The 10,457-nt window shown below is 40.2% G+C and overlaps 1 protein-coding gene across 5 annotated transcripts in view; it reads left to right on the top strand.

Annotated features, from left to right (window-relative positions):
* The first annotated feature begins 517 nt into the window (after positions 1-517).
* The window catches only part of CENPC (centromere protein C), a 39,414-nt gene continuing 29,474 nt past the window's right edge, over positions 518-10,457 (top strand). For 2 of the 5 annotated variants that reach the window (XM_072405428.1, XM_072405427.1), the window contains exons 1-5: positions 519-839; positions 2,067-2,110; positions 3,544-3,617; positions 5,363-5,445; positions 7,900-7,960. In XM_072405428.1, the coding sequence (XP_072261529.1) occupies positions 819-839; positions 2,067-2,110; positions 3,544-3,617; positions 5,363-5,445; positions 7,900-7,960 (283 nt within the window). In that variant the 5' untranslated portion in view covers positions 519-818. Of the gene's footprint in view, positions 840-2,066; positions 2,111-3,321; positions 3,618-3,674; positions 3,857-5,362; positions 5,446-7,899; positions 7,961-10,457 lie in introns of those variants that run through there. The other 3 variants (XR_011919912.1, XM_072405429.1, XM_072405430.1) reach the window with 3 other exon arrangements.

Here is a 10,457-nt window from a genome sequence, read left to right as displayed (position 1 = left end):
ATACACTGCACCACAACACACACTTGTGACAAAGCTGATTGCATTAGACTACTTAGAATAAATCAGCAATGATACATGGGAATGTAGTAATATAGCATAATATAATATAGCACAATACACAGGATAAATAAGACCTGATTAATGCTGTACATATGAATACACATGCATTGTACTCGGGGAAGTCGGATCTTTTTTGGTGCAGTAGATGAGGCACCCAAACAGATCTCTCCCATTCATCAATCTACCATCGTGTTACATTTTGCATGGCACAGCTCTGAAGAACAAGTGCTGCAACCCATAACAACACACTGTACAACATGTGTGGGTTGTGCCAGTAATATCTCGGGACAGTACAATAACACCTACAATTATCTTGATGATATCGGGGCTCACGTTTTTTAGTTTGTAAACAATGTCCGAGCTGCTGGGATGATTCTCCCTGCAATCCGGGTCCTGTATACAAACTGTGCGCGCCTAGCAGGGAGTCACGTGATCGCGCGCCTGGCGGGGAGTCACGTGGCCGCGCACACAGTTCCGTACAGCGGGCCGTACGGAAGGCGCAGTATTGGTTTCTCAGAAAGTAGGGGACCGGAGTTGTATACTTTCTTCTCCCCGTACCCTGTCCTCCTGGAGTCACATCCCTGGCACCTCCCGCCAAGTGTTTGTACAGCAGTGCAGGAAGGCGTCATGGTACATGCGCAATGCGGCGCTCGAAGTGTAAACTAAGGAAACTCTCCGAGGTGTCTGGCTGCTGTTATCAGTAGCGGCTCAGGCTGGGGGACACAACTCCGGGCTCCTTCTTCCCCGCCATATCCACAATGGGGGACGGACAGACCCTGGTAAGATATCGGGCCGAGGCGGGGCTTATTCTGTACGACCTGAGCCCCCAAGTGTGTGATGAAGGGGTCAGATCCCTGTTACCCCTCATACACGGATCGGGGGGTACAGCCAAACGTGGCCAGACACATGCAGTGCAGCTTCAAGTGATCAGGGCTAGCCAGAGACCTGTGTAGCGGGTTGGTTAGTAGGTGCTGTAACCCATAGCAACTATCAGGCTTGGATGTCAGAAATCACTGACAGATGCGTGTGACCTGCAGCTGGTCTCTGCATGCATTGGACCTCTTGTAGGCCCATAGAACAGAAAAGTGCTGTCCATGTAGTGCTCTGTATTCTCAGGCTGTAATATCCAGTGACATCAGGTTGGGGTAGAAAAGGCTACATGAGGATGATGATGATGGATGCCCATCTGTCAGGTAATGGGCCAGGAGCTATCTGATTTGCTGCAGCTTCTATAGCACACTGTAAGATGCTAATAGTAAGGTAGGTGATCTCTGTACAGGAGAGGAGTCAGAGAACATTTTATGACTGAGGGGAGAGCAGAAGGTCATCAATCGTTTTGTATCAGTTGTATCAATCAGTCACTGTATCAGCTGTGACTGATTGACATCCCATAGAATGGCGCCTGCATCACACCCAGGACTTTGTCTGTGGAGGCATCAATGGGACAACTATTGTAAGGGGGGGCAGGCAGCCAACACAGATAACATTTTTGCTTTGATTATAGCAGAAAACTTTGATTTGAATAACAAAGGAATGCAATAACGGAGGAATGCATTGTTGTCATGGGAGGATTTGATGACAGCCTATAGTTTTTTTTTTTTGTTTAGCAGTCTCCAATTTCCCTATTTCCACAACAGTATTCTCCCCGGCTCCTTGTAGCAGGGCACACCACCCGGCCCTTTTCAGCAACCACCCGGATGTTTTTGAGAGGTTACTGATGGGTCGGGTCACAATACAGGGGCTGCCACCAGCCTACATTTTCTTCCCAACCAGCTTTTCTTTCTATCCCTTGTGCCACCAGCAATCCTCACCATACTGCCAGTCTGATCACTGGCATCATCCCCTTCAATGTAAGACGCATGCATGACGCCTGCCCATGGTGTATTGGCAGCCCAGGAGAACAATCTGCTTTGTGTTTAGAAAACATACTTTCTCATCTAAATGCACCTCTTCATTTAGTGAATTTCTTTACAGTTAAAAAATATTTTTTTTTTTTTTTTTTACAGGACCAGCTTAAAAACCAATATAGAAGAAGATTTTATCGGGATAGGTTAGTGTGTTTCCTTTTATTGTTATATAGATATTTTGAATGTATACTATAATGCAGTAGTTTTTTAGTAGGCTAGATGGGTTTCTTTTTACTATAGAGATAGAAACTGCTGTTAATTATACCAAGAATTCTATTTTGTGACGTCTATAATGCATCAAGAGCTGCAGAGAAATGCCTCTAGGCATATCATATTGGTCAGAAGTTTTGGAAGTGATATATTTTTGTTTACATGTTTATGTGGTATATTAAAGAATGGTTATAAACATTTCATATGTTGGAAGGCTTTTATTGACAATTACATCACATTTACAGTCAATATTTACAGTGTTGTCCCTTCTTCATAACTCATTTGCTCTGGCATGCTGGATATCCGCTTCTCTGCCAAATCTGGACTGATAGTAGTCCATTCTTGCCTAGTTAGTATTTGGAATAATTACAATTTGTAAGCTTCTGCTTCTTCAGTCACTTTTTAAATACTGACCCCAGGTTCCCAATGGGATTAAAGTCCGGGTAGTTTGATGGCTATGAGTTGAAAATTTCAACGCTGTGATTCCTTGGTCACTTTATCACTTTTGCCCTGTGACATGGTGCGTTATCATGCTGGAAAATACACAGATATATCATCACCAAATTGTGCCTGGATTGTTGGGAGAAGTTGGTCTTGGAGGACATTTTCATACCAATCTTTATTCATGGCAGTGTTCTTGGGCAGAATTGGGAGTGAGCCCAATTTGCATGGGAACCAATCTCACACATGGATCGTCTCATGACACAGGACTCATGGTGGCTTTCACCTTTTTATGGCATCACTGACAAAAATAACCTGACCTAAATGTTAACCTTCCCCACCCCATCCAAAACAAATGAAACGCCAAAATGATTGGGGGAAGTTTAGATCTGGATGTGTAAAATATTTTGGGATACTTTTCTTGGAATTCTTATTAGACAACATGCATGTGGACTTTCTTCTGTGCTGTAACATGTTTACTGAGAGATGTATTCAGTATGGCAGGCTACATGGGTCTCATAGGTTGGTTTTTAAACCTGTGATGTCACATATCCCTAAAAAGGCTTTCAATTAAAAGTGATCTATAAGGGTTTAATACCATGGAAGGGTCTTACCCACACTTTTGTATGATGGTTGATGAGTTGCAATACATGTATGTGATGCAGAGCTCCACTTTCATCTTTTATTTCCCCTTCTTTTCTAGACATCAGGCTGAAATCATTGTACTGAATTACTTGGTGCACATAAGCAGACTATCAACATTTTTCTCTGCTTGTCACTGTGGTAACTGAAGACTGAAATTGTCCACCGATTGACTAGTTGTGTATTTTCTGGTGGGCTCTTCAGGCGAAAGAGCAGCAGGTTTAAAAGACCTATGTGATATATTTCTCAAAAAATAACTTATGTTGTGGTGTTGTTTGTACAGAATTGAAAATTTGCCTGAACTTCGAACTGGGACCAATGTATTGTCTGCAATAGGGGATTATTTTAATAATTCAGGTAAGTTGTATAATCCGCTATAGTGCATATGAAGATATAAATGAATTGTAGGGAATAATAAAACACCACATGTAGGGAGGATGAGTCTCCCCAATAGGGAAATAAACAGCAACAAAAAGAAAGTCTTCACTTTAGATACATTTTTCAGCTCTTGTATTGCAATCTTTTCTCAGGACTGTTTTCGGATATCTGCAGCGTTGGTATTAGGAATGATTGTGATACTATGGTAGGAGAGCCAAGTAGGTTTACCATTGTTTACCATACATAAGCTATGTGTATAGTGTTTAACTTGTCTGAAAATGACCTACAGAAGTGCCCCAAAAGTTTAGTTCTGTATTAAGTAGTGGCCAGTGTGTCTGATGGAGGATGTTGGTGAAATGTCTCTACAGTGTTTAACCCAGATATTTTATTTTTTGGGTGGGAAGCTGGGTGGGAAGAAATTGTAGGTAGGTGGCAGTCCCTGTATTGTGAATTAACTTTTCAGTAATCACCTAAAAACGGCCTGGGTGGTTATGTCAGGTTCTTTTAGGGGGTCTCCAAACGGACCATCAGAGATGAGACAGTAGATCCTAATTAGGAAGATTTATTGTTGCAACAGAGAAAATCGAATGCTTAGCAGTTAAAGCAAAGAGATTCTAACTAAAACCAGGAAATACATCAATCTTTATAGGCATACAGAATCACTCCTGTAAAAGAGGGCTTAAGCCGTTATCTAATTGTCATTATGCAGATTGTCCAATAACGAATAATCGAAAGTCCATATAAGCATAAAAGTTTGCAGTTAATGGGGTGGATAAACCACGTGTCCAGCCCTTTTGGCACAGAAATGACTGTCCACCATCTTGGATTCTTGTTCAAGCTGGCATTAACCACAATGGTCTCTTAACAGCCTTCATCTCGCTGATTATTTTGTTGCAGCTGGTTTCTGAAACAATCAAACAAAGCAGTAACTATCTTTCATGGAAGCAGAGTATATTTTATATGCTATATATAGGCCCCCTATATTTTTCGCTCAGTTACTGAAAGATGCCCGGTGATGCACCCAGCTAAAAGGGGCTGGGGAGAACACTGCCCTAACACTAATGACAGGAAAAAAAATCTAAGCGATTAGTGGTGTGTGGGTTTACTACTTTGATATTTTAACAGGTAAAGTGTTCAGCCCTGGTGGTGGCTAGAGGTAGGGAGCCTAACAAACTATGTGTTGTTTCAAGAATCTGTGATAGGCTAAACCTGCATGTTCTATGCAATTTGCAAAATCCTGTTACTATGAAACAAAGACTCCCTTGACCCACAATACAACATTGCAACTACATATATGTGATTCTCTTATGTAGAGGTCATTGCCTCCTTAGGGGGGCTACCTAAACCGAAAATGTAACTCTGAATAAAGTAAACTTATATTTACAGTGGGGCCTCATTTTACTACCAAGTTTGAATTATCATTTAGGTCTAGAACTTACCTAAAAAAAGATATACTTCATCCCTTGCTTCTTGATAGCTGTGTGCTACTCTCTGACTCTTCGATGGGAAGTGGGTAGGCCCTTGGCATCTTCACTTAGTAAAGGCTTTGGGGGACCGGTCACACGGTGATGGAGCATGTGGGAGTAAAGAAGTTTACATCCTCGCCAAGTAAAAAAAAAGAGCTTTTAACTCCTGCTATAAAACAGAATACCATATATTGTAGAAAAATGTACAAAAAATGCATGTGTATTTATCTGTATTCTGTTCTAATTTTTTTTTTTTAGGTGGGGAAGAATCCCCTTGTTTTAATAGCACATCAATTCTTGCTGACAGTGTAACAACTATTAACGCTCCAGAAACTAATAAGGTAAAACAAAATGTGCATTCAAGTTTAAATTTTGTTTCTAAATGCACAATCAGTGTTCTCCCCAAAAATTTTTTCCAGCCGGGTGGTAAAAAAGTGGGCGGGGCCAGACAAAGCAAATTTGGAGCACCTAGTTATTTATGCCATAGGTATCCAGTAACCCCTGCTATTGTGTCGGTGTTCTACCTGCCCCTGATACTTTGTTCCAACTTTCTAATGCCTGGCTTGTTAGAATGTACAATTTTTCCATTTTTTTGTATTATGCCCCAGCAGTCCAGTGCTGTGTATTTTAATCCAACTCCCTAGAGTTCCATGTTTTAATAGTGTAATCCCTTGTATAAGTGTAATATTGTGATCAGTGTGGCTTAACAAATTAGTTGGGCTTAGTTCACATTAGCAGTAAAAAAATCCTGAGTGACTCCTTCCTGGCAACTGCTGGGCAACTGGGATTGGTAACCTGTGATAACTGCTGGCCACCTGGGATTGGTAACCTGTGATAACTGCTGGCCACCTGGGATTGGTAACCTGTGATAACTGCGGATTGGTAACCTGTGATAACTGCTGGCCACCTGGGATTGGTAACCTGTGATAACTGCTGGCCACCTGGGATTGGTAACCTGTGATAACTGCTGGGCACCTGGGATTTAGTAACAGGCGGTAAGTGCTGGGCTTGTCAGGCTTAGCATTTTTTCAAGCAGCAGTGGTTCCTAGCGAGAGGAAAGTGAGGGGTAAGCGCAGCAAATGCAACCTTCCTGCCAATGTGAATGCAGCCTACATTCAGATGTCACCTCCTAGCGCTATACCTAGGTAACACAAAGAGCATCATGCATGTGATGGCAGATGGGGGGTAGGACAGCCAGTGCCCTCCTCTCATTACTACCAAGTCTGCTTGGTAAGTCTGCTAATACCTAGTCTGCTTGTCAGATTCTGCAGCCTAACAACTCATTGCATTTAATCCTTTAGATCTCCTAAATTGTTGGTTGTAATTACTTAAATTTTTTAGGGTACAAAGGGACACTCATAGCTACTAATAACCAACATTTCTTTTTTTAATTTTAAGAATTTTAAAACATGGGGATCATAAGTTTAAAAACTTGTGGAAATTGAAGATTTGGGTTGCTGTTTTATAAAAAGTGCACCTAGGAGCCCAAAATTGAAAATGCAAATTAGGGACCCCTGGGGCAACTTACATAGCAAGAAGCATTGGGGTGGGGCCCCCTAAATATTTTACCTACATTTCACCAAACTTTAATTGTAATACTATGCTGCCCGTTCTGCATCTGTTCTTTGAACCCCAATTTATCCAGAATGGGGAGGTGCATTGAAACTGAAAATGTAGGTGCAAGTGGGGAACAGATGTATAAACCCCTAAAATTTCATTAGCATGGCATCATTAGAACATAAAAACCTCTGCCCATCAAACTGTCTGCTTCCCTACCTTGAACCCTTATTTCTCTAGAACAGAGAGGTGCAGATAAACAGAATCATAGGTGCAAGTGGGGGGACACTTGTGGCTAACATCCCCCAAACTTTCATCACCATGGCATTACTACATAAACTTTTCCCATTAAAACACGCTGCCCTGTTACCCATGACTTACCCTACCAGTACCTAAACCCCAATTTTGTTTTGATGTGCGGAGTTTTTTTATGTTCTAATGATGCCATTGTGATAAAACTTTTGTGGGTGTTATCCTCAGATGTTCCCCACACATTTTCAGTTTCCTGCACCTCCCCATTCCAAAGAAATTGGGGTTCCAGTGTTAGAAGTGGGCAGTAATGTGTAACAGGGCATTACAATTGCCATAGTAATGAAATTTTAGTGTGGGGGGTTATCGAAAAGTGTCACAACCCCCCTCCCCCCCCCTGCACCTACATTTTCGGCTTTGTACACCCCACCATTCTAGGTAAATTGGCGTTCAAAGAAGAGAAGCAGACAGGGTAACATAGTATGACAGTTATAAATTTGTGAGAGATAAGTATAAATTTAGGGGCTCTTCCCCAATGCTCCTTTCTATGTAAGTGGCCCCGGGGGCCCCCAATTTTCATTTTTAATTTAGAAGTCTAAGGGACACAGTAGTTATTATAATTATTACACTGTAATTATATAGCTATACAAAGTCCATAGTTATGTCATTAACTGTCCCTAAAATGGGCTTAAATAGTGATATGTTTACTGCAAGCATAGAACCTGACGAATTAAAAGGTGGTAGTTGGAAATGTTTGTTGTACAATACTTTATAAACTAAAACTACTCTTCAGGCACATTGGTCCTGATTTAGCAGTTTTTAGGGATCAGTGATTTTGCAAATCATTCCTAAGCAAGCACAGTTTGAAGTTAACTGCAAGGGGGTATTACGAGAGAGACTATGTACTGGTATTGTCCCTGAATTTAACCAGCCGTCGTAACTGTTTTGTAACATTTTATCATTACTTTATCCTCGATTTGTTTGTTTAGGAAAATCAAGTTTCTTCATCAAATCCAGGCACTTCTAAATCAGGCATTCTCCACCCTGCAGGTAGGTAGTTGTAAACTCCAGCTAATGTTTCCGTATTGTGTGTGGTTTAGTAACCCCCCTAGCGTTCTAATTCCGTCCAAATTTCCATGCAAAAAGCGTTACATCATTTTTTTTTGCATGGAAATTTATTTTACATTGTAGGCTATAAATCTTAGACATGACTCACTGAAAAATGTCCAATATCTAAAAAATTTAATAATAAACTTTAAATAAAACAGAAAAATCTGTTAAAAAAAATAGTTAAACATGTTATGTAAGTGTACAGTAGCATATATAATAAACGGTACGAGCAAGGTAAGTGGGTTTTTTTTTACGTTAAAGCTACCAAGAGTGTGACTCGGGATTATCGCTATTTGCAGGTAAAATCCACCCCGAGTCTCACACGGGATTACTGCTAGGGGGGTTAAAGGTTAATAATTTTTTTTTATTTTTTTGAAGTAGATATGCCAGTTCATGTAAAGTTCAATTTGCAGCATTGTTTGAGCTAAAGAATTAAATAGCTTTTTTCCTATTTATGTAACAACATTGGCCCTGATTTATTAAAGCTCTCTGAGGCTGGAGAGGATATACTATCATCAGCAAACCTGAAATGTATCTGGTCCAGGATTAACCCCCCTAGCGGTATTTCCAAGTGTGACTCAGGGTAGCTTTAACCTAAAAAAAAAAAACCCACTTACCTTGCTCCGTTGTCGTCCCCCAGCATCCTGCTGGTCCCCGCAGGTCTTGGGCACATGTCCTCCTCTGATCTCCAGCCGCGCAATGCAGAGACGTTCTCCGGGGTTTCCCGGTGACGTCGGTGCAGGCGGGTGGATCGGTGGAAAATTCGAATATTTTGTATTGGATTCAATACAAAATAGCTGTATTGACTCCAATACAAAGAAATTTTCATATTTATATATTATATATGCTACTGTACACTTACATTACATTTAACTTTTTTTTTCCCAGATTTTTGTGTTGCGGTGAGTTTTGCCTAAGAATTATAGCCTACAATGTAAAAAAATTTCCATGCAAAAAAAATGTAATGCTTTTGCATGGAAATTTGGACGGTAATAAAATGCTAGGGGGGGGGGGTTAACAAATGGTAGTTTCAGTCGGCTAAGATGCTGGGAATGGGAAAATAGAGGTGTACCAGTTTTCTGGTTTCCTTGAGATGTACAGTATGCACAAATCCTTGTACAGTCTAACAGGGTTACAAAGTCTCCTGTAGGATTGTCACAAAGCTCAGTGGGGAAAATCATTAGTAAGTTTTGTTTTCATGTTCTTCCAGGTGTTTCAATAGTGTTCTCTCCTCTCTTATGCACTTGATAAGGTAATTTGCGGTGGCAGTATTTCCATTTCTCTCTAGCACCATGATTTGATTTTTGTTTTTGTTGATGCAGAATAAGATTCAGTAAGAGTAGATGCATAACAATTTTAAAAATTATCTCTTCCACAATGTATCAGAAAACATTGATTGTAGGGCAACATCAGAATATGTGAAACTCACATTAGTGTTAACCCCACAGCACACGTTGGAAATAAGGTATAATCAGGTTGGAAATATTGTGTGAAAGTGTTCTGAGTTATATTACCAACACAACATAATTTTCCAGGAATTTTCTTTATATAGTGTGTAGATACAACTTTCATAAGCCTGACTCCATATGGTTTGCCACGTTTGAATAGAGAGGATTATAGCCTTTTTTTCCACCTGGTCATGTTGTAGTGTTTCAGGAACAAGTCACTTGGTAGGTTCACAATGGCTTTGTAATCTAAAATTAGCCCTTTCCTGAACGAACCATCTTTATAACCGAATTTAAATTCTGTAGGTAATGAGAAGATGTTTATAGAGTTTGGTGAAGATGTGGGGTATATTTGCTGAAATGTAGAATAGTCATTCTTAGGAATGAAGTTCAGCACTAAGAGAACAGTCCTGAAACAGTTTGAAATAGGAACGTTCATTAATACCCCAAAGATATGCTGGTGTAAGTAAAGAGGAGGGAATTTCCATTTGTAAGGTTGTATTTTTTTTGCCTCTAGATATATGTACAATCTTTTACTTATATAATATTACATCAATTTGATTTGTGTCCAGTAGTATGAGCCCTGGTATTTCCTAGTTTTAGCATATATAAAGGTGATCAGACAGTATAGCTAGCATATGGTCATGTTGGAGTGAAGAGGGTAGAAAAGGTTTCCTATTGCAGGGTCATATAGTAGGACATATCTAGTGGGAAGATTTTAATGATTTGGTGTGCATACTTTTATCTTGTGTGAATAGTATGAAGACACTAAATATTTGTGTATTATTGATCATTGAAGGGTGGAACATCTAGTTGTTTATTAGTCTAATGCAGATTTTTTTATATCACACTTTAAATGATGAGTATTATAATGGGATTTTGGATAATTGGGTAATATTTGGCACATTTATAGGGGGTTTCACTAGAATGTGAGAATGAATCATTAATGAGGATGGGTCTCCCAGTAGGTGACCAATGTCCCCTCCTTGCAG

This window comes from Pyxicephalus adspersus, chromosome 3 (assembly GCF_032062135.1).
Source record: "Pyxicephalus adspersus chromosome 3, UCB_Pads_2.0, whole genome shotgun sequence".
In the NCBI taxonomy this organism is placed as follows: Eukaryota; Metazoa; Chordata; class Amphibia; order Anura; family Pyxicephalidae; genus Pyxicephalus; species Pyxicephalus adspersus.
Note: the sequence above shows the minus strand (reverse complement) of the source record. Positions and strands in the feature narration are given on the sequence as shown.